Source organism: Cervus canadensis, chromosome 5, assembly GCF_019320065.1.
Source record: "Cervus canadensis isolate Bull #8, Minnesota chromosome 5, ASM1932006v1, whole genome shotgun sequence".
NCBI classification, from domain to species: domain Eukaryota; kingdom Metazoa; phylum Chordata; class Mammalia; order Artiodactyla; family Cervidae; genus Cervus; species Cervus canadensis.
In genome coordinates this window covers 28,337,317-28,365,300 of record NC_057390.1, presented here as the reverse complement: position 1 = coordinate 28,365,300, position 27,984 = coordinate 28,337,317, and the positions used below count along the sequence as shown (strand labels likewise).

The window sequence follows — 27,984 nt, the reverse complement described above, 5'->3', positions numbered from 1 at the left end:
GATTGACTAAACTCTTAGTCATTAAACAAACTAAAAAAAAAGAAGTCCACTCAGAGGAGAGATGAGACATGATGGTAAAGGGCAGATTCCTAAAGAAAGTGTTTGAACACCTTGCCTGAAGAACTACACCCTGAAACCTTCCAATATGTGCACCAATAAATCACATCCCCTACTTCTCCCTCGGGCCGGGGAGGGGTCAAAGTCTGCTTAAATTGTACTCCTGTCACAGGCAACTCAGTCCAGACTAGAGAGTGCTGTCCTAGATGGCGGTTCTCAGGGGGCAGAACTCAGATCTTTCTCATCTTCGTGCCCACACAGTATGTGACATGTAGCAGGTGTTCAAGATGAACTAAGTGAAGGAAGGTGTAAGAAGAGAATCCTCAGCTCTCTGCCTTTGGCCCTAACATCCAACTGATGACCATTTAACATTTCAAACCTCCTCTCCCCTTCCCCCTTCTTATCTCCTTATTCGGGCTTTATCTCTTGGGTAGATAAACAGATATATTGCCTTCCTGTCATGCGCAGCTCACAGTTCTGCCTCCAGGCTCTCATCCATCCTGCTCAAGGCTCCCAGGGTGATCCTTCTAAAACTCTACTGCTTACAACCCCTCCAAGGGTCCCTGCTGCTATAGCGTAAGGTCCAAACTCCTGACTCTCTGCACCACACCCTCCAAGGTTCACCCCTGTCAACTCCCCAGGCTTGTCTCTCATCATACATTATAGATCAAATGTTTGTGTCCCCTTGAAAGTCACATGTTGAAAACCTAAAGCCCAAGGTGATGATATGAGGAGGCTGGCCTTGGGGAAGTGACTAGGTCCTGAGGCTGGGACCTAATGATAGGGATTAGTGTCTATAGAGACCCCAGAGAGCTCCCTCATCTGTTCCATCATGTGAGCACACAGCAAGATGTCGGCAGCCTGTAATCTGGCTCAGCAGTAGAGAACCCACTTGCCAATGCAGGAGACACAGGTTTGATGCCCGGGTCAGGAAGATCCCCTGGAGAAGAGAATGGCAACCCACACCAGTTATCTTGCCTGGAGAATCCCATGGACAGAGGAGCCTGGCAGGCTACAGTCCATGGGGTCTCAGTTAGTCAGGTACAAACTTAGCGACCAAGCAACAACAAGCAACCTGGAAGAGGGGTCTCAGGAGAACCTGATCTTGATTTCAGACTTCCAGCCTCTAGGACTGTGAGAAACAAGTGTCTGTGGGGTATAAGCCAGCCAGTCTATGGTGCTTTGTTCTAAGCCTGAGCTGACTGCGACACCAGACCTGCTGCACCCACATGCAACCTCTGCTCCCAGATGCTGACTGTGCTCAGGCTGCTCCTCTTGCCGGGAATGTAAGGACCCCCAAAGTCCACCCAAAAGTACAGCTCACCTTCTGCCCCACCAAGCGCCACCTCCTCTGTGGAGCCCCTCCTGATACACCCTGGTATAACCAACCATCTCTCCCGGTCTACACCTGACATATTTCAGCCCCACCATTTTTTATACTTATTTATTTGTGCACATGTTTGCTCAGCCAGACTGTAGGTTCCTTAAAGGCACAGACCTCATCACATTCCCCTTTCTATAACCTGATGCCCAGTAGGCTGGCTGAACAAATGACAAGCCCACTCATGTTTGACAAGTACAGAGTACTCCACAAACACAAGGTAAGGAATTACTGCTTTTCTTGGCTAGATGTCAACCCCTATGGATTCAGTGCCCTTGCCCTCTGCCAGGATGGGGTGGGAACTGGTTCAAAGGTCGGGGTGCCTCAGTCTGGGAAACGTTGGGCACAGGCTGTGAAGGCCCTTGCTCAACACAAAGACTCAGTTACCCGGGTCACCAAGTGTCAACATGCCTCTTGCCAAATGACTCATGACCAGGAGAGGATTGAATGGGGAGGAGGAACAGAGTGTGCGCTGGAGGAGACGCAACAAGGAGGCAGAAGAAGGCAGGTCCCCCCATCACTGCTGGTGCTGGCCCAGCCTCTCCTCTCCAGACCCATGGCCAAAGCTCCCTGAAGGATGGTGGGACACAGAAACTGCTCAGGGCCTGGCCTGGAAGCCAAGCGCAGATGGTCGGAGGGCACAGCCAACTCCAGAAGACACAGAGAGGGTCTGCTTTATCACATCCTGTGCCCGCCCTCCCCGCCCCGGGCTGGAGATATGCCACTGGTTGGGTTCCCTGCTGCCCCACCTCTGGGCCCAGAACTGGGATGGGTGATGCCAGCTGCCTGGCAGGTTCAGGCTGACAGTTCCAAGCCTCCGGTGGGCTGGCCGCAACAAAGCATCTGTCTGTGGGGCAGCCAGCTTCCCTATGCTTCATCTGTTCCTTCAGCTCCTAGCAGGGGCCTCTCCACTGTGCTTCCCTGAGAATTCTAAATCCATCTTCCTTGGAAGTTCACAGTGAAACCAGCTCTTCCCTGAAGGTTTCGGAAGTCTCTCAACTCCAGAACCAGCAGAACATTTTAGCTGCATCTCCTCTGTGTGTGCCCTTCCCTTACACTCTAACTTTCCTCTCTGCCCATTTCTGGTTGATCTTTGCACCAAGCGAGAGCAAGACCTGGTGTTCAGTGAGTGGAAGGATGCGCACGTTCACTCATGCAGAGTGTAGAGCCTGATGAGGTTTCTCCCTCTCTAAACAATAGTTCATGCAGAATTTATAAACAAATCGTAGCATATTTATACAATGGAATACTACTCAGAAATAAACAACACAGATGAATCTCTCAGAACTTATAATTGTGCAGAAGAAGCCTGATATCAAAAAGTACAGGCTGTATGATTTCAGTTATAAGTCATTCTAAACAAGAGCAAAATTATTACCTGTATTAACACAAACTAAGCAATCACTGCCAGGGGTGGGGTTGGGGAAGGGACCAATAGGCAAAGGACCTGCAGGAATTTTCTGGGGTGATGGAAATGTTCTTTGTCTTTACTGGGCTGTTGGTTACATGGGTATCTATGTTTGCCAAATTCATCAAATTACACACTTAAGACTCAGGAACTGTATAAAAATATATCTAAAAACAATAAAAATATCCCTCTTTTAAAGGAAGCAATTATGACTCCAGGGAACTAATGAAGATAGAGGGGATATAGTCATTGAAGTGGTGGTATGTGAAATAATTTCCAATATACAGAAGACCAAAAAGCTTCCTGGAGCTAGCAATGGCTCCTCCTAGTGAGGGTCACAGTCCAATCACTGAGTTCTGTCCATAAAAAAAGGCTTGTCTTATATTTGCTCTTTGATTCATATGAAGGTCCATTTTCCTGTCTATGAATATCTAATGGGAAATATACCAGGAACTCCAGGCCTCGAGTTTCTTCACCCTCTGCCCTCTGTGTTGAGACCATACTAGGTCCAAGACGGAGAGAGGCTGCTCCTGAGTCTGCTCCCAAAGGATCCCAGTGGATCCCAGTCCTGTCAAGTGTCAAGAAGCCAGGGGCTACCAGGAAGCATTGGGTACTACCTCCTGAATTTCCACTAGCAGAGGGGTCTTTCTGTGAAAACACCCTGTCCTATGAGAGAGGGGAGTTCCTCTTTCAAGAACTCTTGCTTTTTCGTGAACTCCAAACTTTCCATTTGGAGGCAAACTGATCCTGGCACAGCCCTGGGCTCAACACACAGGCTGGCCCTGGCCTCGTCAGTCTAAGTGACTCATCATATTCTGGACAGCAGTTCTTCCAAGAAGCCCCACCCTTGGAGCCCAGGGTTCTGGATGTGGAGATGGAGAACGCGATGCTTCCTCTGAAGTAGAATTTTCCAGATATGTGGACCCCTCCCTCCTGCCTACCCAGCTAGTCGAAGAGTACAGGGCACCCAAGAAGGGTACACCCTATGGGGGTGGAGGATGGGAGAGCGGAAGACATGCAAGTGACTGCTTCAGCCCTCGGAGAGGAAGCCTCAAGGCCAGGTTGGGAAGAACTCTTATAAATCACTCAAAAGCGGACAACTGTGGGAATACAAAATGGTACGGCTTGGTCATTCCTCAAACGATTAAAAACAGAATTACCACATGATCCAGCAACTTCTGGGTATATACACAAAAGAATTGAAAAAAAAATCTAGAAGAGATATGTGTACATTTATGATCATAGCAACAATATTCACAATAGCAAAAGGGCAGAAGCAATCCAAGTGTCTATTGATGGATGGATAAAGAAAATGTAAGATATATATACAGTGGGATATTATTCAGCCTTAAAAAAAGGAAATCCTGCCATATGCAACAACACAGATGAACCTTAAGGATATTATGCTAAGTGAAATAAGCCAGTCACAGAAGACAAAGTCTGGAAGATTCCACTTCTACAAGGTACCTAGAGTAGTCAAATCAGAGACAGAAAGTGGAATGGGGACTGCAAGGGGCTGGGGGAGGGGAATGGAAAGCTGTTTACTGGACGCAGAGTTTCAATTTTACAAGATAAAGTGTTCTGGAGATTGGTTGCACAACATGAATGTACTTAACACTACTGAACTGTGCACCTATTAAGATAATAAATTTTACGTGTATTTTACTGCAGCTGAAAGAATTTCCAATGGTTAAGATGCTAAATTTTATATTTTACCAATTGAAAAAATTAAGAAAAGAAGAGCAGACAATTTGACTCATATCAAAGTTTCTGAAAAGTGCATATACTTTGACTTCACTCTACTTCTAGAAATTTATCCTTAAAAAAATAATGTATGCAAAAAAATCAAAAATTTAGCTTTAAATAGATCCAGTACAGCCTTGTTATAAAGATAAAAAAAAAGAGAGAGAGAGAGACTTCACCTACAGGACTACACCCTAACAGGAGATAAGTTTGCTAAACTGCAATAGATTCTTGCAATAAAATGCTATGATGCTACTTTAATGTACACATATACTAGAAACTAGTTCATAAAATATTAACTTCAAAAAACAAGTTACAAAATACATGATTGTATGAACTTATTTTTCTTTAAAACATATAAACCTACAGGAAAGTTTGCTAAACTGCAATAGATTCTTGCAATAAAATGCTATGATGCTACTTTAATGTACACATATACTAGAAACTAGTTCATAAAATATTAACTTCAAAAAACAAGTTGCAAAATACAGTTACATACAAAATGATTATATGAACTTGTTTTTCTTTAAAACATACAAACTTACAGGAAAAAATGACTGGAAGAATATACCCCAAACCATTTACAGAGATCTAAGTCTCAGTTTCCCCAAACACAAAATAAGGTTGCCAACAGTGTCCACCTCATAGGCTGGCTGTGAACATTAAATCTGATGATATTCTAAAGAACAGAGAGCATGTGCTCTCGGAAAACATTTCAAGTAATGCTCAAAATGATCTCTTAGGTAGGGGTCTAGCCCTTCCCTAGAATGACAAACGGGAAATCTAACTCAGGGAGAAGAGATTCCCTCCAACACCTCTCCACTCTAAGTGCCAGCCAGACCCAGGTCTTCTGGCTTCAACACCATCCATCCTCTCAGCCCAGACTCCACACGTCTTCCCTTACTTACCCTCGATGACCCACCAGGGGCTCCCAAATCTCAGCTTCTGGCCACCCGTGGGGGCCTGCCTTTCACACGTGTATCTAATGGCTGAATTACAGCTGCCACCCCGGCTCAGCTGGGCCACAGGGTCGGTGCTGGCTTCTCAGATGCACCCCTCCATGCCCTGTCCACATTTCACACCGACTGCTCTCGGGGGTGGCCTCCAACGATGGAGGAATGGGCCACCAGGAGACGATGCGGGGAGACCACACCAACTCCTTCACCTCCAGCCCCACGGTCTCCCTTCTGTGAGTCCGCCCACCTTCCTGTCCTGGTTTGTATCTCTCAACCCAGGCAGGACCCCGGGGAAGGCTTGCTGAGCACACAATGAACACAGCAGCCCCTTGCAAGACGCCCAGACCGCTCCTTCGTCTCCATCTGCACGCCAGCCTCTCACACCATGGCTCACAGTTTGGGGCCAGGGCTGACCCGTTTCCCCACAAGGCAGATGGCTCACGCCCCTTTGAGAAGGAAGCCAAAATAAACAGCTAATTCCTGCCATACCAGGACTAAAAAAAACCCCCAAACCAAATGTCCCACCATGTCCCGCCCTAGAAGCTGCCTTCTTTCATTTTTTCAAAGTTTTACTAAACCCATAAAATTGTATTCTTGCCTGGAAAAAATCCCATGGATTGAGAAGCCTAGGAGGCTAGTCTTTGGGACCCTACTGAACAACTGAGCACACATGCATAAATGGTTAATTTAAAAAAAAAAAAAGGACATGTGTGCATAAGCTTGAACTTACACACACACACACACACACATACATAAAGTCATAAAATCCCAGGAGAGAGTAGAAGAGCTGGCAGTTTCAGAGGCTGAATGAACAGGAAAAAAAGTCTTGAGGGTTAAGGAAAAGATAATTCTCATAGCTACTTAATGTATTTAAAATTTTTACTTTTCATAGCACTTTCACAATTGAGGATCATACTGCAGTATTTTGGGTGAACCAGGGCTAGCTCCCTCCATGGCCAGGCCATCCTTTTATTAGTCAGCCAGCAGATAAACCTTCCAGAGTAGCCTCCCTGGAGCTGGGCTGCGGGCAAGAGGCAAAGGGATTGGTTTGGCTAAAGCACAAGGCACCTCTGGCTTTCAAGGGGCGCACAAGCCCCAAAGTAGGCAGCAATGACCACGTCTGTAGGGCTTAGGGCAGGACACATGGCCGCAGAAATGGGGGGTCATTACCACACTGGGCAAGGGCCAGAGAAATGGAAGCAACACAGACTAGGGGAGAGAAGGAAGCCATTTGCCAAAGAACCGCTGAGAGGTGGACAGCAACACTGGGGCTTTCGGGGCTGAACTGGGTAAGGCTCAAGATGTCAAAAGAACAGGCCTTGAAGCATCATGCATGTCCATGAGAGCTGGGGATACCCTTAGAACTCAGATCAACAGAAAAGAGGACAGTTTGTCACGTGGATCCACAGTGGCATTGCCTAGACTGCTCCAGATGGACCCGGACAGCATGCTGGCCAACAGATGAGCCCAATTTTACAGGAAACAGGCTGTGCCACACCTCACGGTATGGCCACCTAGGGCCGAAGTTCTGGAACACCAGCAAAAGGGATACCACAAGCCTTCCTGCTGGGCTCCTGTTGCCCCTTCATTTCCCAGTCCCTCCCACACACTCTCTTAATTCCAGAAAGGTATGACTGTACCCTACTCCAAATAAGTCACTTCCATTTCCCCAGGGCCTCCCTCTGGATTTTTCCTTTACCTGGAGGGCACCTATTCCATCCATCTGCAGCTGATCCATCCTAACGTTCAGCCTCACCTGCCAGCTCACCTGGGAAGGCCCCACAACTTGCTAGGTCTCACTCACTTCCCTCTCTGGAACAGAGTGGGTCAAACAAGTTCTCCCTGGGCATCAGTGATTCTCCTACTTGGAGATGGGCAGCTGAGGAGCTGTAGCCCCTAAGGGAATTCAAAGACCAACCCCTTCCCCTGCCCCCATCAAGATGTCAAGGCAGAGCAGCCCACAGAACTGGGGGCAGCCACGTGGCCAGGACACCATGGCCAGGCAGCAAGTCTGGCATCCTGCCCAGCAGGCCATGGGAGTAAGCTACAGACCAGCCACCACTGGGTGTTCCCGTTTCCTGCTTTTCCCAAATGGTGGACTTCACTGACACAACGGCCTGCCGATGCAGAGGTGGGGCCGGAAAGAGTGGCACCAGGTGGCTTATGACTCACCAGCGGGCCTCCTCCAGAGCGGCTGCTTCTCCCCAGGCATAGCACACCAGCGGTGGGCCTTGCTCACCTACCTGCCACTCCTCTGAGAGGAGGGACCCGAATTGTCCATCACGGCACCCCCAGCAGGCACTTGCTGAATCAACCGCTGGCAAATTTTACTCTCTCCAGTGGGAGCTGGGCCAGGGGTACAATGACAAGACACCAGACCCCTGGCAGGAGAAGCAAACTGACCTCTAACTGGGGAGACTGGGCCAAGGTCCAAATGAGCTTGACAGAGGGAGAGAATGCTGTAGTCTGCAGCTACAATCAGGGGGATCTCCTGGTGGAGGAGGCACCTGAACTGTGTCTGGAAGGAAGCGTTGGTGCTACCTACATGTAGAGGAACAAAAATGGGGTTGGTCACCGAGGACAGTGGCCCAAGAAAAGGTGAAAGGACAGAACTTTTTAGATCATGTTGAGCACCAGGAGTGACCTCATTTATCAGAAACACGTGCTCTGGGAAGGGAAGGGAGAAGAGGGAGAGAAGATTGGGAATGTTGAAGAAATGACCCTCTATCCTCAAGGGGCTTCAAGTTTCATGGGAAGACAGGCTGACAGCCACAAGCATATAGAATCAAACCAGCAGGGCTCTGCAAAGATGGGCAGTACTGAACACAGGCCTTTGGAGAAGTGTCTCGACACCAAATTACTATAGATTATCTTTCAGTTCAGTCGCTCAGTCGTGTCTGACTCTTTGCGACCCCATGAATCGCAGCACGCCAGGCATCCCTGTCCATCACCAGCTCCCGAAGTTTACTCAAACTCATGCCCATCGAGTTGGTGATGCCATCCAGCCATCTCATCCTCTGTCGACCCCTTCTCCTCCTGCCCCCAATCCCTCCCAGCATCAGGGTCTTTTCCAATGAGTCAACTCTTCGCATGAGGTGGCCAAAGTATCGGAGTTTCAGCTTCAGCATCTTTCATGAAAAGTAAATGGAAGATGTTCCCCCCAAACCAATCAAAATGGTATCAAAAGGAGGGATCTGTATCTATTCACGCACCTCTGTGTTAACAACAGCACTATTCACAACAGCCAAGACATGGAGACAACCTAAATATCCATCACAGATGAATGGATAAAGATGTGGAACATACATATTCATATGATGGAATATTAGTCAGCCATGGGAGCTTGGGAGACGACCACTGGCCACCAGTCCAAGCTCTGCTACTCACAGGCTGCACAATCGCAGACAAGCCTCAGTTTCTGCATCCAAAGAGTGGGCATAAAAACTCCCTTCCATTCTAGAGATGAAATGAAGGTCAATCCACCAGCCAACAAATATTTATTAAACGAGAGTTCCAGGGCATTGTTTCTCAAACAGTAAGGTGTATACACATCACCTGGGGATGCTGTTAAAAATGCAGATTCTGATTCAATACGTCTGGTTGTGGGGCCTGAGTCTACACTTCCAATAAGCTCCTGGGTGGTGCATGTGATAATCCTGCCCCCCCCACCCCCCACCCCCATCATACGCTCAGGGTCCAGAGCGGGAGGGCCCACGCCTCACGTTTCCGGGTATACCATGGAGTCAGATAACCAGAGGAGCTTGGAAGACTGGGGGAGGAGGGGCCAACTGGGGGACTGTGACAGACAGGGACAGGGCCCTCAGCTCCATCCAGGGCCAGCAGGGGACTTGGGAGCGGCAGGCCACAAGATAGGCCTATTTCTGTGTGGCAGACCCATCAACTCGGCAGCCAGGAGGAGCTGGAGGACCTGGGGAGAGACAGTCCTTCCTTAAAGCCAGAGGCTTTGACAGAGCCCAGCCCACCTCCCGGGGGCCCGTGTGAGGCCCTAAAATCCAGTCCTCCATTCCTGGCAGGATCAGGTCAGTCTGATCCCAGGTGTGATGTTGGGGAACAGTTCATTCAGACAGGGAAGTGAAGCTGTTTTATTCTATCTTAGTGAAAAGTTTGTGGTTTTCATATTGTTTCTGATCAAATTTGACATAGACAGTAACTTTTTTTCCCTTAGAGGAGTTGGAGGGTCATATACCTCCTGTCCCCCACTCTATGCAATATACACGTATATGCACATAAGGTTTCTTCACTTCAAGCAAGAGAAACCCACAACTGCTTCAGCTGCCCCCCTCTCTCAAGCTCCTGGGACGGTGTCTGAAGCCCTCCTTGAGAATCAGAAAGAATCTTCTGATCTCATCCATGTCCCCCCAACTTCAGAGCAAGGTCAAGTCCTGGTGAGTGACCCCCCAGAGGACACAGTGCCAAGTCCCTCTGCTCTGAAGGGGAAAGCGGGTGAGTTGAGTGTGTTTTTGTGTCTCTCATGAGTGAAGAGACCCAGAGCCTGCTCTTGAGACACCCACACTTACAGCCCCACTGAGTCTCCAGGCAGGGCGCTCAGGCCCCTCCCACTACAACACACAGCCTCGCCCCTTCCCTCCAGCCACATGGGCTGGAGAACCCAACTCCCTGCCCCACAGGAAGGGACCAGGTGGAACCACAGAGCAGACTCCAATGCAAGATGGTACAGAAGCTCAGCTATAATGGCTTAGCCAGGCAGAGTACTGGGGAGCACGCATGTCGGGCTTCCGCAGGAGGCCACCCAACATCTGCTGACAGAGGCTGAAAAGAGGCAGCCTAGAGGAAGGGCATTCTGGTTCACACACAAGCTAACTGATGTCCAGGTAAGTCGTTTCACTTCCGCCAGCCTTTTTCATCTGTTACCTGAGAACGGACCTACATCATTTCCATGATTCCTTTCAGTCTAGAATTGTGAGCAGCACCACCACAGAGTGTTCATGAGCTCTGGCTGCCTGGGTTCAAATCCTGATTCTGCAAACTCCAGGGACATCCACAAGGGTCCCCTCTCCTCTTTGCTTGTAACTCCTGGTCTAGAACATAGGAATGAAGAGAACACCTACTCAGCGGGTTACTGTGTAGACTGCAGGAGGGCATACCTGCAGTGTAGTGAGGGTTTAATAAATATATATTATCGTTTGTTGAACTCTGGGGCATGCTGCTGCCTCCATTCTACTTACAGGCTGAGTGTCTGTGGGCCCCCAAGTTCATCCATTGTAGCTCTAACCTGAAATGGGATGGTACCTGGAGATGGTGTCTTTGGGAGGAAACTAGGGTTAGATGAGGCCATCAGGGTGGGGGCTTGATGACGGGATTAGAGGTTTTATAAGAAGGTGACTAGAAGAGATCTCTCCAGGACCCCACAGGGAGGACAGGTCATGTGAGGACACAGCAAGAAGGCAGCCACCCGCCATCCAAGCAGTGAGCCCCCACCAGACACCAATGCTGCTGGTACATGGATCTTGGACTTCACAGCCTCCAGAACCGTGACAAATTCCTATTCTTTAAGCCACCCAGTCTATGACATTTTGTTGGGGCTTCCCAGGTGGCTGAGTGGTAAAGAATCTGCCTGCAATGCAGGAGACTCAAGAAACAATAGCTCGATCCCTGGGTCAGGAAGATCACCAAGAGGAGGGAGAGGCAACCCACTCCAGTTATTCTTGCCTGGGAAAGCCCATGGACAGAGAAACTTGGTGGGATACAGTCCACGGAGATGCAAAAGGGTCAGACATGACTGAGCATGAGTCAATGACATTTTGCTCTGGCAGCCTGGCAGGCTAACACAAGCCCCATGCTCACAAATGGAGTCAGGACCAATGACGAGCCATCCGCACCCCTTACTCTCTGCATGGGGAGCCCTGCTGGATCCCCTAGACCCAGGAAAATCAACTCCATGCACACTCCGGAGGCCACATGCAATCTCAAGCACACACAGGGTCAGGTGAACCTCAGCATGCCAAGCAGCAGGGTACAGGCACTGCAGCAGGTCAGAGAGGACAGGCAGAGAGGAGGCAGGCAAGCACAAGGCCACATGCAGTCAGTGGGGGCTGGGGAGCCAGCACAGCCAGATAATCGAGCAGCCCATGCCGGGGACACCCGGCTCCTTACCTCCCCTGCAGCACCTCTGACCACCGGGCCTGTGTTCCCCCAAGAAGCTGGAGGCGTGCTGGAAAGAGTAGAAAGCAGGAGACAGGGAGCAGTAGGTACCGAGCCAGGTCTACAGGAAAAAGTGCCGGAAAGGAGCCCTGAGGAAGGGTGTTAGGCTCGGGGAGTTGGTGGCAGAGGTGGTTTCCAAATGAAGATCAACCTCCCAAGACCCCCGCCCAGCCTATGCCAGGGGCACAGAGAAGGGCACAAGAAAGCAATGGGAGAAGACCCCACACTGGACCACCTGAGATGGGCGCCGGCCTTTCACAGCCCCACACTGGGTCTGTCTGGGGTGAAAATCTCAGCAGACTTCCCGGGGGGGCATTAACAATCTCTCAATGGTGAAAGGGACCCAGGGACTCAGGGGTGGGCAAACAGCTCTCAAAGGAGGCTATGCCCTGCTCAGACTAGTCAGCCCTCCTGGACCCAAAAGAGACAGAAGACTGGGAGTGGGGAATCATGGTCCAAAGCCAACATCACAGGAGGTGGAGGTTCCAATCCTCGTTCCACCACAGATCTCTGGGTAACTCTGGGTGAGGCACCTTCCCTCTCTGGGCCTCAGTTTCCCTGTATATAAGATGGCAGAATGTCCCCGTCTACAATAGAAAAGAAGGTGACAAATACTCTACCAATACCAGACACCAAATCCCCACAGGGCCACATGTGTTTCTAGACTCTGGGGGTTGGTCTGTGCTGGAATAAAAGAAGACTGACCATCCAAGAATCCTGGCAACAGTCTGGACAGACAGGTTCCTGAGACCCTCACTGCCACCAAGAGCCACTGCTCAGGCTCTGTGACCCCAGGGCTCAAGGATCCAGGGAAGAAGGAGCTTGCAGTGCAAAGTCTGGGGTAGGGCTTTCATTAACATGTAACACCTGCAAGCTCAGGTCAAGGGCACTCTTTCCCCACATGGGCATCCACAGCCCCCATCATGAAATTCCTACATTACTAAGTCCATGTGCCTAGCTCCCCACCAGAACACTCCTCACCCTGGGAGGTGGTTCTGATCCGCCCATAGCAGGATCCCAGCACCACCCCCCTGGGCCGCTCACAGCAGGAGAGCAGCAGATATCTGAGCAATTCCAGGTTTCTTTGCCATCAAGCACCTGACCTGTAGCCAACATCAACACTGGTGCCAGCGTGACGACAGGTGGCACATTTTTTAAGCCTTTCCCAACCTGGTTACACAACTGATTCCTCTTGTTCGTGGTAACCCTGTGAGGGCAGATTATTATGACGCTGTCTTATAGACAAATCAACTGAGGCCAAGAAAGGTGAAGAGCTATATGCCCAAGGGCACACAGTTGCGTTACTACTTGTCAACAGAGCAAGGGCGGGTTACCCAAGTCTTCTGACCTGACATCCATCCCATACCTGCGGTCAGCCAGCAGTGTGGCTGGTTACCCCAGCAACCACCTGGCTGGTCAGTGTTCCAGGGACATGGGGATCAGAGTGTAATGACCTGGGCACAGTGAAGGGGAGCCCCAGCCAGTGCCCACACCTACCTTTAATGACAAAGGCCTCTGCCAGCAGCCGCATCTGATACAGGGGCTTGTTCTCCATGGACATGTCATCAATGCCGGCCCGTGCGTACATGCTGATGGCATCTCGATATGAGCCTTCCACGTAGTGCAGCTTGCCCAGGATCAGCATGGCCTCACAAAGATACTGCGGCTAAAAGGACAAGGATCATATCAACGGGCTCCTGCCGCAAAGCCCCTGGCACACCCCCACCAGGTACCCGGGGATGAATACCCCCCTCACTGAGCCATAACAGTTTGCCTAAGACCCTGTTCAGAAGACCCCTCCTCTTCCAGGAAGCCTTCCCACCCCTCAAGTACATGTGGACAGCTCCCCTCTCTGCACACCTGTAGTCCCTGGCCTACACTGTAGCTCTTGGTGATATCTTCACACGAGTCCCTAATTGTGTTGTGTGTGTGTCTTACGCCCCCAACTAGACTGCAAGTGGCTCACAGACTGGGCCCTGACTCCTTTTTCCTGAAGCTCCCAGAAGCTTCACCCAAGGCAGGCACTGGCACTCAGTTCAGGCACTTGCTCTTAACACAAGTAGGGAGGCACAGACCCAGCCAAGCTTTGTGGGGCCTAAAGCTTATATAATTATGGGTCTTCTATATAAATGTGCGTGCGTGCTAACTCACTTCAGTCGTGTCCCACTCTTTGTGACCCTATGAACTGTAGCCCCCAGTCTCCTCTGTCCATGGGATTCTCCAGGCAAGAATACTGGAGTGGATTGCCATGCCCTCCTCCAGCGGGTCTTCCCAACCCAGGGATCGAACCTGCATCTTTCACATCTCCTGCACTGGCAGAAGGGTTCTTCACCACTAGTGCCACCTGGAAAGCCCCATCTACATAGATAGATAGATAGATAGATAGATAGATAGATAGATAGATAGATAGATAGATAGACGCATATATGTATAAATATTTAACCAGGTGAAAGGCCTTGGAAAGAGTCCTGCAGGTGAGGGGCCTGAAGCTGAAACCCTCACCCACAGCAGCAGGACCCCTGTGGGGAGATGGCCACAGCCACAACATGGCCAGAAGACAGGAGAGTGAAGGCCTGTGAGGCCACTGCCCTTATCTTATCAGAATCAAGTGCCTGCACTCAAGCCTGTTTTCTTTCCCCTACTTGATCAAGTACTGCTTACACTCAAATCTCCACCCCATATGAGCACTCTTGGAAACTCCCTCAGGACCCAAGCAGGTCTGGTCAGCCCTGTCTGAGAGTCCTGGCCTTGGACATGGGCCCAGACTGCTCTAAAATCTCCCACCTTCTGAGGCCACTGTTTGTAGCCCTCCGCTTCCATGTCTGTGCTCAGCCAGCCCACCACCCCTTTGGCCAGGCTCTGGGCACCACCCCCACCATAGAGCATCAGTTCTGTCCACGCGGCTCCCGCGAGATGCTCTCGCTCCCACGAGACTGCGAGATGCAGTCCTGGTCCCCACTCCTGGCCTCTGTCACCAACAGGAAGGTGTTGCCCTTGCCCCCCTGTAGGGAGATCAGAGTCTGGGGTACTCATGACTCCAGGGGAAGCATCTACCACTCCTCACCACCTACTGCCCTCTCAGAAGCCAATAAAGGGAAGTGGAACACGGCAAAGCCAAATCTCCTTCCTCACGGGTCCAATACACATTCTTCCTTTGCTGTTGCTCACACAAGCCCCGTCTAGAACAGTCTTCCCTTCCCCTCAGTCTATGCAGATCTTCCACTCTTCTTCGGGGCCTTGCTCAGGCCCACCTCCTCCTAGAAGCCTCCCTGGCTGCCAGAGAGAGCTCCCTTCTGCTGACCTCCCACAACGTCTCCACCAAGTGGGCCCCCTGGACCCCCTGCATGCCTGACCTGCTGACTGCAGACCTGCTCAAAGGCTGAATTTTCAAGGGGATTTGCTAGTCTCCCCCAACAGGTCACCTCTGCCCTGGGTCAGGGCCACAGATCGCACACCTCCTAGAGGCACGTTTCTTCCCTGCCCTGTCCTGGATTTCCCCATCGCTGAGGGCAGGATAATAACAGCCACCCATCACCTCCCGTCACAGCGAAGCCAAGAGCATTAGGAGACGAAGTCCAGAAAAGAGCTTTGAACTTTTCTCTAGAAAGGAGCTAGATAAACACACGCCATGAGTAATTATTATTATTATTATTCTGTTCTCCTGTAAAGGGGGAAAAGGGCTACTAAGCTCAGGACATGTTTCAGGGCGAGATGACAGGGTGTAGCTTGGAGTGGTTCCTGGTGAACCAATAACAGTTTACAACAGGGTTTCCACCAAGCTGGTGGAAAATTAAGGACAATGAGGTGAATGTTTTATAAAGTTAAAGTTATGCTAGTTAAAAAGCTGCCTTTAATTCTTAGGAATTAAGAATTAAGAAGAGCATAATTCTTAATTCTTAAGCATATCTGTCTTGTGTTTTGATGTTAAGATGTTTGTTCTTTTATGGACCGACAGTAATAGAAAATGGTATGGTTCTGCTGTTGTGTTGGGGGCTTTGTGAATGTCCTTTCCTGGCAGAATGAAAAGTTGGCTGTGCCCTTTGGGACCCATGCCTTTGAATTTGAACCTGGCTTGTCAATTCAATAGTGTGGGAACCACAGAGCCTAGGCCTCACGGAAGCATGCTCTGCAGGAAGCCACTGGGTCTGGAGAATAGTCCCTCAACTGGATGGATCAGGCCTGTCACCGAGCCTTTTTGTGCCTCACTGTCTCTGTCAATAAACAGGGAAGAGTGACCTCATGTGTACACTCAGGTAAGAGGAAGAAGAGATGGGGAAATACTTCACAGATGCCAAATGAGATCTCTAAAAGCAGAAGCCGCAACATCACCACCCACATTAGTCCCAGCTTCTCAGTCATTATTTAATTTCTACTCCAGCACTCGGGACACACAACACTGAAAAATGGCAAAGAAGATGAGCACACGGGAGCAGAGGCAGACAGCTTGTGTTCAAGACTTACGCTGTGGTCCTTGGCTAAGGGACTAACCTCGCCTAGGCCTCAGTTTCTTCATCTGGAAAATGGGAATAACAGTAAATACCACTGTAGAAGGTTACTGTGAGGCACCAATGAGATGGGGCAAAGCCCGGCACTCACTGGACACCCGAAGTCAGGACAAATGGCTCATTTTCACCAGCCTCCAAAGCACGAAGCTATAGAGGATCTCAGAGGTGACTGAGGGCAGAAGGTTCCAAACTACGCTGAGGAGGTGCCCCGAGACCCACCTCTCCTCCTCACCCCATGAGAATGCCTCAGAATGCATGGGAATCCATCTGAGATTTCATCTGCTGCCAAGAAACAGCACACCCCAGTCACACCTTTGCCTTTGGGGTAAGATAGAGAATCCCACAAACTACTTTTAATATTTTATTGTGCCTGATCAACATGGAGTTTTTAGCCTTGGTCCATATAACAGTGAATTTCTCAATGTTATCACTGCCTATCTTTGTCTCTGGTTAATAAAGCATGGTAAAATCTGTACTGAATAAATTTGATACGGTAGATAAAGCAGTTTTCACAATAATACATGCGGATACTATTTGGCAAATATAAAGAATGAGGTATTGGCATGGAGACAGCATCAAGTGAAAGTTTTTGGTGCAAAAGAGCAACTTGACAGGTAAGAACCATATAACGCTAAGAAGAAAAGAAAGCTCCATACATGTGTACATGTGACTGTTAACACAGAGAAGGCATATGGAATTCACAGCAAGTGATGACCAGAGCTCAACTCAGTATGGGAGTGGTCACGGGGGTAGGAGTGGAAACAAGGACTTATTATTATTCAAACTAGTTTTTTATTTTAGTGAACTTTTTTTTTTTACAGTAAGCCTGAGTCATTTTTATTTTTAAAAAGAAATTTTTAATATACAATTAAAAAGTCTACCGGATGGAAAAAAATTTAAAGGGTCTTGATGGGAAAAACTTGAGACCTACCGGTCAAGTTCAGCCATTTTGATGGGCAGATGAGAAACTGGAAGGCCTGGAAGATCAGGGGACAGGCTCAGGGTCAAGCAGCTATTTTAATCCAGGACAAAACCTCCCAGGACTACAGTAATCCCTGTCAATGAGTATGAAGGCAGTAACCTTAAACTCCCAGGACAGTCTCCCCACACCGCTCACAGAAAACGCACCCGCTTCCTGGCCTGGTATTTCACTCTCAACTCTCTGGCCACAATGTCCCTTTACACCTAATTAAAGCCATTCCCTGATGCTCCTGTTAATTGACATACTTTAAGGAAATCCTTCTAAGAGGAACTTTTGGACCATACACCGCTTCCATAGCTTAGAATGCCCTGCTCTATCTGTGTGAGTCCACATCCTGACCCCTTTCAAGGTCCAGCCCCCAGATGGCTCCAATTTCAGAACTACCATCAGCCTGAGTTTGACTGCCCCAGCTCACCCCAAGGACCGTTCCCCTAAGACTTGCCTCCCCTTGTAAGCTACTCCAGTGGCATGTATCACAGTCCACCTTGAAGAATTTTTTAACAGGACTATCTTCTCAGTAGCCCTGCAGCAGGGTCCACACTGGACTCATACTTATTGCCCTTGAACAACATAACACAATGCCTTGCACATAGTGGGTTACGATACAATATTTAAGTCAGGAAATATATTACTTTGGAATATCTCTTGAAAAATTACTTCCTCTTTGGGTCTCTAATGACATACCAATACTTCTATTACAGCTCACTATACACTGGAATTGAGAACAGTCTCAAACTTAAAGTGCATGAGAATCACCAAGAGAGCATTCTTAAATGCAGATTCTGAATCAGATTTTGCATTTTTTCCCTTTTATTTATGTTTGTTTCTGTGATTATTTTGGGTCTTCGTTGCAGCATGTAGGATCTTTAATTGCAGCATGCAAATTCTTAGTTGTGGCATGTGGGATCTAGTTCCCCGACCAGGGATCAAACTTGGGCTCCTGCAGTCAGCCACTGGATCACCAGGGACATCCCCGGATTTTGCACTCTTAACAGCTCCCAGATAACACCCATATTGCAGATGGGTGGACCATGCTTCGAGCAGTAAAGGTCTAAAGAAAGCTGAGACTGTACCTCCCTCTATATCACTGCTTAATGCCTTGCATTCAGTAGGTGCTCAATAAATGCACGTGGACTCAAACTGGATTGCCATGTTATGGAGTGCTTCCATTGCTGCTGCTGCTGCTAAGTCACTTCAGTCGTGTCTGACTATGTGTGACCCGATAGACAGCAGCCCACTAGGCTCCCCCATACCTGGGATTCTCCAGGCAAGAACACTGGAGTGGGTTACCATTTCCTTCTCTAATGCATGAAAGTGAAAAGTGAAAGTGAAGTCGCTCAGTCGTTTCCCACTCTTAGCGACCCCATGTTTACAGTCTACCAGACTCCTCCGTCCATGGGATTTTCCAGGCAAGAGTACCGGAGTGGGGTGCCATTGCCTTCTCTGGCTTCCATTGCTAGACAACAGCATATGTACCTGTTTCCAACTAGATGGTAGGCTTACTAGGTTTTATTTCCCTGAGATTCTCGAAGAGGCCAAATACTCAGGGATAAACTAGGTCCACCAAACACTGTGTAATAGAAATATACAACTTGGGCTACAAGTATAATTTAGGTTTTTCTAGTAAAAATTTCTAGTCACATTAAAAAAGGTTAAAAACAGGTGAAATTAATTTTAATATTTTATTTAATACATTCAAAATATTATCATCTGAATATGTAATCAATATAAAAAATTAATGATCTTTAATATTCCGCATTTTGTACTGTCTTCAAAATCCAGTGTGTGTTTTACACTCACAGCACGTCTCAATTTGGATGAGCCTTGTGGCTAGTAGCTACTGTACTGAGCAGCATAAGGCTGACCCTTAAGAGATACATGCTTCCCCAGCAACCACATGACCCCAGCAAGACTGGACGGCAGACAGGAGGGAGGAGACAGACAGCCCTAGGCTTGGTGGGTAGAGGGGAGAACAGCTTACCGGCAGCTTCCCGTGGTTAAGGATGCTGCTTAGGTGGTTTCTGGCTTCATTCATCTTCGGCTCATTCTTCTCCAGCAGAGGGATGGAGTCTTTTATCGCGGCATGGTTCCCCTTCAAACACTGCTCTAGGAGGGCCTCGGCCAGGAGCAATTTCCCCAAGTCATCTGGAAAGCAGGGCGGGAGTCAGAGTCCGTACGTGAGGGCAGCAGTCCCCTTAACAAGGCGAGTATGAAGACTGTATGCACCCGACCACTCCCGCCCCAGGCACATGAATGGTCCAGGTCTAAGAAAACAAAGACAGATTCCACAAATTTAACCAGCCTCTGAAGAGAAAACCCAGACATTCTACCACGGCCACAGCACAAACTGCGCCCTTCGGTTTAATTTCTGCAGTGTAGCGATTGAGGACGTGGAGTTCCCAGGACTTGGCACAAATTCCGGAATTTCAGAATTTAAAATGACAAAATCATATCCGTGCTCCACAGTGACAAGTTCTTACACCAAGAAGGAACGTTTCCCAAACAACTGAAGAGGAAAAATAAGCAAGGTGGCTTACACATTTTAGTTTAGTGTTCCTAACTTCCATGTAACCAGAATTGGTTTTCACTGTTTTTAAGGTATTTGAACGTGACCCTGGGATAACCTGGGCTTCCTCGGTGGCTCAGCAGCAAGGAATCCTCCTGCAATGCAGGAGACGTAGGAGATGTGGGTTGTATCACTGGGTCAGGAAGATCCCCTGGAGGGGGGCATGGCAACCCACTCCAGTATTCTTGCCTGAAAAATCCCATGGACAGAGGAGCCTGCTGGGTTACAGTCCATGGTGTCACCAAAAGTCAGAGACAACTGAAGCGACTGGTCGTGGCACGGCACCGGGATAATCTAACAGCCAAGCAGAGTTAAGGCGGGAAGCAGATTTACCGGTGTAGCAAGGCAAATCCTTGAACACCTTCAGTACTTGGCACTTTCTAGAGTTCTCTCACATACGTAAGCTAGTCTACAGACCTCACTACTTGGCTAGTGATTTTATACTGCTTGGTTTAATTTGCCGTCTCCCCAGCAGCACTGAAAACTCCAGTCTTGGGGCCACCACATTCCTGCTACTTACAGCAGGGGCAACCTGGGTGGGGTGGGATCCGGGTGCTCAGGGTGCAGGGTTTGAGGTTGAGGGTGATTTAGGGATAGCCTCGGGTGGCTGTGCTCAGTGTGACTGGCTCATGGCCCAGTCCCCTCGAACAAAGCAGGGACCACTGAATATAGGCGCCCAATAAATATCAGCTGCTGAGTGAAACAGATCCTTTCCACTCCCCCATGGGGAAGCTATCAGGCTTGGGGACTTCCATGCAGATCCAAAATGCCTCCAGGAAGGTGAGCTCAGTCCCACCTCCTCTAAAGCTCTTTCTGCTGCCAGGATGGCGTTCTCAGACCTACTCAGAATGCCACTCACTCCTTACTCTCAGGACCACTGCAGTTTGCTCACAAATCAAAGCCACCGGTATACAATTGCCTGTCCCTGAGTAAGAGTCTTTCTCTGTAAGGGAGATGCCCTGCGGAGAGCACCCTGGAAGACCAGACCCAAGAAAACTGTCACAGGACATGTCCCCTCTGAGTATGCCACAGCCTACAAGCCCATTCTTTGCTACCGACCTCATGATTTCTAAAATTAACATTTGGACGGAATGGGCAAAAACAATGGCTCAAACTATCATCCACTGCTGGTGGGGCAAAAGTTGGTGGAACCTCTATAAAGTACAATTTGGTGACATATGTTAAAATTATTCCTTGCACATTCCATTGACTCAGTAATCCCATGGCTACAGACATCCTCAAACATGTGTCAAACGACTGACATATAAGCCCATTCCTGAAATGTTGTTTATAATAGCAGAAAACTAGAGACAACTTTTATGTCCATAAAGAGGAGTCTGATTAAATAAAGCATGATACATTCATTAAAAGGGACACCACACTACCATATAAAGAAATCAGGAAGTTCTGCATGGGTCATCATGAAATGAACTTCAAGATACACTGATCAGAAAGTGTAGCACACACAGTGGGCCACTGTGCATTTATGCATAAAAATATACAAAAGAATAACATAAACATCTGCCAACTCTGCTGCTTTATGGGGGAGGGGCAGAAGTGGAGGGAGGCTTTTCACTCTTTTGGTTACCTTTGGAAGACTGACCCATGTGAATATATTATCCAGTCAAAAATAAAATTTAAATCAACCCAAGAATAAAGGGAAATATCCTACGTTTCCAAAATCTCAGGCAGGAAGGGAAGTGAGCTGCTTAGAAGTGGGTGCCTGAGCTGCATTTCTGAGCTGTGGGCCACCAGGCAAGTTGCTGTCCCCTTCTAATCTGTAAAGCTTGAGGCAGAGTTAGGAACCTGCTACTTCCCAGGGAGGAAACAGCAACCCACCCCAGTATTCTTGCCTGGAGAATTCCATGGACAGAGGAGCCTGGAGGGCTACAGTCCATGGGGTTGCAAAGACCTGTAGAAGGCTGAGGGACTGAGCCTACCTACGCGCGCTTCCCTGGGAACCGAAACCCTCCCCAGGCTCCGCCTCCTGCGCTGGTCCCGCCCCTCAGCTGTCCGGCGCACCTGCGCACACAGCTCCCGCCCCTGAGGTCTGCAGCCCAGCCCTTGGACCCCCAGGTCCCGCCTCCACCACTCAACTGCCCAACCCAGAGCTCCCTAGAGCTCCTTGGCTCCTTTCCTTTCATGCCAAAAGAAACCAATTCCTTCCAGGCAAACCTCAATCTTGAAGTGCTCCCCAGGGCCCATTCCTCTCCTCAAAATAATGGAACTATCCTCGGAACACATTCTGCTAAATTGTGGTCCGTGGGCTGGGGCAGGTCTGCGCATGTTTGTGACCCAATCCTGCGGGGTGAGTGCAGAAATTTACAAAGTACGTTTAGAAACACTGATAATCATGTAACAGAATAATTGCTGAATCAAATACTAAAAAACTGGGGGTGAGTGGGTATCAGTTTATGTATTTTAAGAAAGTATCAGAGTACAACAGATTGAGAATCTAAAAAAACAAACAAAACCCAAAACCCAGAACATAAAACTGAGCCTTCACCACAGATAGCTTGAGAAGCACTACTCTAAAACACAAGAGTGCCTTTTACTGCCAAAGGAGGGCTGATGTTTGCTGAGGGCTCATTGAATACCTGGTGGCCCAGCGGTAAAGAATGCCAATGAAGGAGATGCAGGTTTGATCCCTAGGTCAGGAAGATCCCCTGCGGGAAGACATGGCAACCCACTCCAGCATTCTTGCCTGGAAAATCCCATGGACAGAGCAGCCTGATGGGTTACAGTCCATGGGGTCACAAAGAGTCGGACACGACTAAGCACGCATGCATGTACTGAGTATCAGGTACTTTATCATTTAGTATCATTTAATCTGCACAGCTCTGAAAGGTAGAAATTATACTCATTTTATAGATGACAATAGAGATGTAATACTGTTATGGTCACAACCCACCATAACGTAACGCAGCCAAAGAACAGTCTGTCTTCCCCACATCCCATGCAGAGCAGAGCCTCTGATAGTCTGGAAATAAAGAACAATCTAAGGAGCTGTAAACAGTAGGTTAAAAGCTAATTCCAAGGTCAGGAATAAGAACAGTTCTCACTGTTACACACTTGTGAGTTACAGACTATTTTGTAAATTAACACTCCGGGTCCTTCTCCAGAATCCTTTGCCCTCCCTCTTCACTCCTCACTCAGTCTCTGTTTTTCCACTTAGCAGACACTCTAGTGGATATTGGGGATTTACTTTCTTTTCTTCCTTGTCCAACTCTCCTCCCTGCTCCACATTTTCCATCCCACTGTCCTCAAGTGGTCAGTCTATGGAACTGAAGGCTATTCTAGGTTTTCAGTTGTTAAATAAGGATATAGGTAGATTGAGGCTTTCCTATCCATCTCCAAAGGTAAAACAAATTACTCTTTATCATTTAGTGTCTGACATCTACTCCCTATCCCGGGTCAGGTTAAGTGTTCCAGCTTCTCCCTTCCCAGGACATTAGAAAGGCCTTTCTCACAGACAATGCCACAGACTCTGACAGCCTGGCTCTTGATTCTGGCAGCCCAGCCCAGCCCTCTGCCTTAGCAGAGGCACAAAGGAAGCCCCTACTTAGGGCCCCCCAGTCTTCCCACCTTGTTTTGGGGGCCTCTGGGGCCAGCTTCCCTTCCATTCTTGCCCCTCTCCAGGGCTCTCAACGGGTGACAAGTAATAGGGACCCACTTCAAGGATACCAGCCTCCTCCCCGGAACCCATACTTTCAGGGCAGAGCTCCCTTCTCTTTCACTTATCAGTTCAGTCAGGAAAGCTGGGTCCAGCCAGCGGGCCAGGTGCTCAGATCAGCCCCTTCCCTCCTGGTCAAAAGGGGACACAGTGGTCTCTGCAACTGCTCACTTCACAGAACTGCAAAGGGTGGGACCTCCCAACCACAGCAAGAGGAGGAAGAGGGCAAAACTCGTGACAGGCCACCTGCCTCAAACACACTCCCTCTAGCTTCAGCTGAAAAAAAAAAGCTCAGAACAATCGCCAGGTTTTTTTAATCACTAATTTAAAAGGGGGATAACTACAGATTAAGAGACTCAAGCTGAATGGAGAGTGTGGCAGAAGTGATTAAAGACAGTACAGTAAAAGAATATCAGAATTTAGGTGGTGGCAATATAGGTGTCTACTGCAAAATTCTTTCAAATTTGTATGTTTGAAATTTTTATGAAATTTATCAAATTATTATGAAATTTTCATAATAAAATGTCTTAGATCAATCCATTAACCAAATGCAATGTGAGGCCTTATTTGGATCCTGATTCTAGCAAATGAACTGTAAAGCATTAGATGAAGGGGGACTGCAATAATGGTAGTTTTATTTTTCAAAAGAGTTCTTGTTTAATAAATAAATACTGAAATAGCAATGTGGGGGAGAAATGGGCCAGGGTATAGCTCAAACAAGACTATTCATGAGTTTGTGATTACTGACACTGGTTGATGGATACATGAGATTCATTTTTGTATTTTTTTGATGTTTAAAAAATTTTTCATAATAAAGGTGTTTTTTTTTTTCTTTTTTTTAACCACTTGGATGGGGTCTTTTGTCTCTACATGAACAAACCCCATCACAGCTAGCCACACTCTGGGGTTCCCCTGTGGCATCCTGACCAAATCTAAACCGGATATGTCTGAAAGAAAATGTACAAACAATAACAACCCCTTTCCCCTGGGCAGGTGGTGGGGAGCAATCTCCCCAGACAGGAAAGGGGGATATAAGGGCCCCTTCTGGGGGAGCATCTCCTGATCCTTCACTCCTTCATCTCTGACCAGAAAGAGGGCTCCCCTCCAGCTGGGTTTTCCCCTCCTGCTGCCTGGAGTGAAACCCAGGCTCTGGGAGCTATTCTTTGTTCCTGGAGGAAACCCCACAGATACAGTGGGGCCTCAGTCTGTAAAGCAGGGTTCAGCTGGGGTTCAGCTTCCTCCCTTCTCCCAAATTATGTCATTATGTTGGTCCCTGACTGTAACAATCTAATAGACCAGGTGAGACTTTTAAGAATCTCCCTCTTGGGTTGCAGGGGCGGGGGGGAGGGTCATGCCAGCACCCCCTCAAAAAGAATAGGCTGCCAATCCTTCCAGTGATCAAGGAACTCAGTGGAGAAACGACCAAAACAGCAGACAATCCAAAAATGCCCTACACATGGGCTTTGGAAGTCACTTGTTTTCCTTCCTTGTGTGTGTCTGTGTGTGCATGTGCGTGTGTGCATTTTGGAATAAGTGTATCTAGATTTAACAGTGGGAGAAAATCACTCATAGAACCAAAACTCAAAGTTGGCAGTAAAGACCCCACTGCGCCCAGCCTCCCTCTTTGGGCTGGCCAGTACTCACTGTGAAGCCCAGCCAGGCTTCACACTCCTTCCTCTGTCCCTAGTAGACTTGGGTGAGACTCATGTTTGGGTACACATTCTCTGCCACATACTACTCATTATGCGACCTTTCTGGCCCTTGGTGTCTAAAGTGGGGACAGTCATTCCTACCTTCCCCACTGGGCTGTTTACAAAAAAAGGTTGTTCAAATAGAGAAGCACTTTGTAACTACACATACCATTTATAACTATGCCATGCCAGTGCTTCCCAATAATGCTTCATAGCATATGGTCAAAGTAAGTTTGAGAAATGTTTATACTCTAACCTGGGCTTGAATATCACCGGCAGGTGAGCACATGAAAGGCTCTGAGAAGTTCTATAGTTTTAAAAAATCAGTTTAACCATATTGAATCCACTAAGCCTCACGTCTTAGCTTTTGGGATTCCCCAAACTCCTTTGTCCTGTAATACCAATGACTTAATTAGTCAACCTCTTTGAGATGTCTGAATAACGGCTTAGGAAGCACAGTCCTGTGGAGACTCCAGGAGGCCCCGGTTCATTTCGTGAGCCCAGCGAGTTTCTCTGTGGTGCTGCCAACCTCACTCAGATTCCCATGCACTGTCCAGGCCCCAGTGCCCTGGCATGGGTCAGTTTGCCTTCCACCCTCACCAGCCCCACCCTACCACATCACCCCACACAGGGAACAGAAGGAACCTGAAATTTATCAATCCTTCCCTGGAAGACAGATGCCCATCAGTTTCCCCCACATGCATCTTCAGCTCTGGCCAATGCAACTCACTGCCACATTCAGACCTACCTGAGAGTCTCAGACCAACTGTCCATCCCTGCCATCTAGTTCCCTCGGTGTCCATCTATCCCTCCTCCTCACCAGGAAACAATACTCTGCCTTTCCCAACACCAATTAGAGGCCAGCACCAGTTCTGCAGTTTCCTGAAACCTCTCCTTTCTCTGAGCTCCACAATCTAACACACAATTGCCCTCCGATCACCCCTCGGCTTCCCATCCATTTTCGTCAGGTCTTCAAGCTCGGTTTTTATGTAATACATCCTTGAGAGGTAATGGTGCAAGTGGTTAAAAGGATGTCCTCAGAAATCTGGGTTCAGGAACTTGCCTGGTAGCATAGTGGATAAGAAGCCGCCTGCCAGTGCAGGGGACACGGGTTCCAGGCCTGGTCCGGGAAGATTCCACGTGCTGCGGAGCAACAAAACCGATGCACCACAACTATTGAGCCAGTGCTCTAGAGCCCAAGAGCTGCAACTACTGAAGCCCTTGTGCCTAGAGCCTTCTCCACAACCAGAGAAGCCACTATAAGTTGGCTATAAGCCACTATAAGTTGCTATAAGCCCGTGTATCGCAACTAGAGAGTAGCCCCAGCTCTCCACAACTAAAGAAAACCCACACACAGCAACAAAAACCCAGCACAGCCAATAAATAAATTCTATTAAAAAAAAGAAATCTGGGTTCAAAACCTGGTTCCACCACTTATTGGCTGGATGATAAGTTACTTAAGTAACCTGTGCCTCAGTTTCCTTGTCTGAAAGAGGCAAACAAGAGTACCTGCTTCATGGGGTTGTTGGAGAAATTAACGAGCTGATTACAGGGCTTAGACACTGGCACACAGCGACTGAGCAAGTTACTTATTACTGATATTACTATTATCATTCTGTCTCCTTTCAGAGCCTTCCACGGGCTGGGAAGTCGTTAAAACTTTCTATCTGTATTGATTTACTCCCTGCCACCTTCCACAAAGGCCCGAAAGTTGGCTGAGCAGAGAGGGCTCAGACAGGGCTCGCTGGGCTGAGCCGAAGGTACAAGGAAGAGGATTTGAGGTTGGAGACTGGGGCGGGGTGCTCCCCACCGCCACATCAGGCTGCTTTCCCGCCCCGGCACAAGAGCCCAGCCCAGCCAAACCAGCCCTACTGCTGAAGTCACCGACTGCCAGGGCTAGAGGCGTCCTGAAGCAGAACGCAGAAGAGGAATCTAAGGCTTAACCAGCCCTCTTTCCCACTTCACTCCACCGTGGCGCTCGTCAAGCCCCCAACCGTACTGGCGGTGCACAGAGCTTCGCTGTCAATGACGGGAGAAAGCGGGGAGGGCAAAGAGAGGCAGTCTTCACCTGACGGAGTTTAGGCACCGGAACGGGGGTTGGAGGGGTGGCGCAGGGGTCCAGCCCACGCCCTGAGCTGGTAAGTGTTGCTACCACCATTTCACAGTAGTCGGAGTAGCCCACAAGATCGGAAAGGGCAGAGAGCAAAAGCCGTTTATTTCTCTTCCCCAAAACAACCTGCACGTGAGTTTTCTCCCGGGGCAGAAGAACCTTCCTAAGTACCCTGGCTGTTTCCTAACATCAGCAACGCAAGACGAGCAATACCGAAAGCAGCCACCTCCCGCCCCAGGCAGTCGGGGCCCGCTTCCTGGAGGAGGCGGCGCCTTTCGCGCGCTCCGCGCTTGCGAACCGGCCCCTTCCCTTACTCACTCACCGGTGTCCAGAGAGGTGAACCCTGCGCTCGGGCTGCCTCGCCGGCCGCCTCCGCCACCCAGCATGACTAGCGCCTGCATCTGCCGAACCAGCTCGGGCATGCGGTCCCAGTGGCCCTCAGCGCGGCAGCGCTCCAGCTCGCTCTCCATCTTCAGGTGGGAGCCGTACGCGCCCTTCGCAGCCATCTTCGAGCGGGCGCAGTCATGGGAGGTGCGGCCGAGAAGTGGAGACCCGGCCGGGGGCGGCGTCCCGGCTGGGGCACACACGCGGGCGGGGTCGACGGGGGCGCGAGCTGCGGCGGGGGCCCGGGTGGCAGCGGGGGCCCGGGCAGCGGCGGGCGGGCAGCAGCCGCAGCACCCAGCGCACCGCCCGGCACCTCCGGGCTGGGACTCCGGCTGCGCGACCCGG

The 27,984-nt window shown here is 49.1% G+C and overlaps 1 protein-coding gene across 3 annotated transcripts in view; it reads right to left on the bottom strand.

The window, feature by feature from the left end:
* The window catches only part of TTC7A (tetratricopeptide repeat domain 7A), a 120,072-nt gene extending 92,304 nt beyond the window's left edge, over nucleotides 1-27,768 (bottom strand). Inside the window, exons 1-3 of one of the 3 annotated variants that reach the window (XM_043468495.1) lie at nucleotides 27,578-27,768; nucleotides 19,197-19,360; nucleotides 13,226-13,394 (exon numbers count right to left, since the gene is read on the bottom strand). In XM_043468495.1, coding sequence (XP_043324430.1) covers nucleotides 13,226-13,394; nucleotides 19,197-19,360; nucleotides 27,578-27,761 — 517 coding nt within the window. In that variant the 5' untranslated portion in view covers nucleotides 27,762-27,768. Of the gene's footprint in view, nucleotides 1-5,497; nucleotides 5,632-11,680; nucleotides 11,739-13,225; nucleotides 13,395-19,196; nucleotides 19,361-27,577 lie in introns of those variants that run through there. The other 2 variants (XM_043468496.1, XM_043468499.1) reach the window with 2 other exon arrangements.
* Between the last annotated feature and the right edge of the window lie 216 nt (nucleotides 27,769-27,984).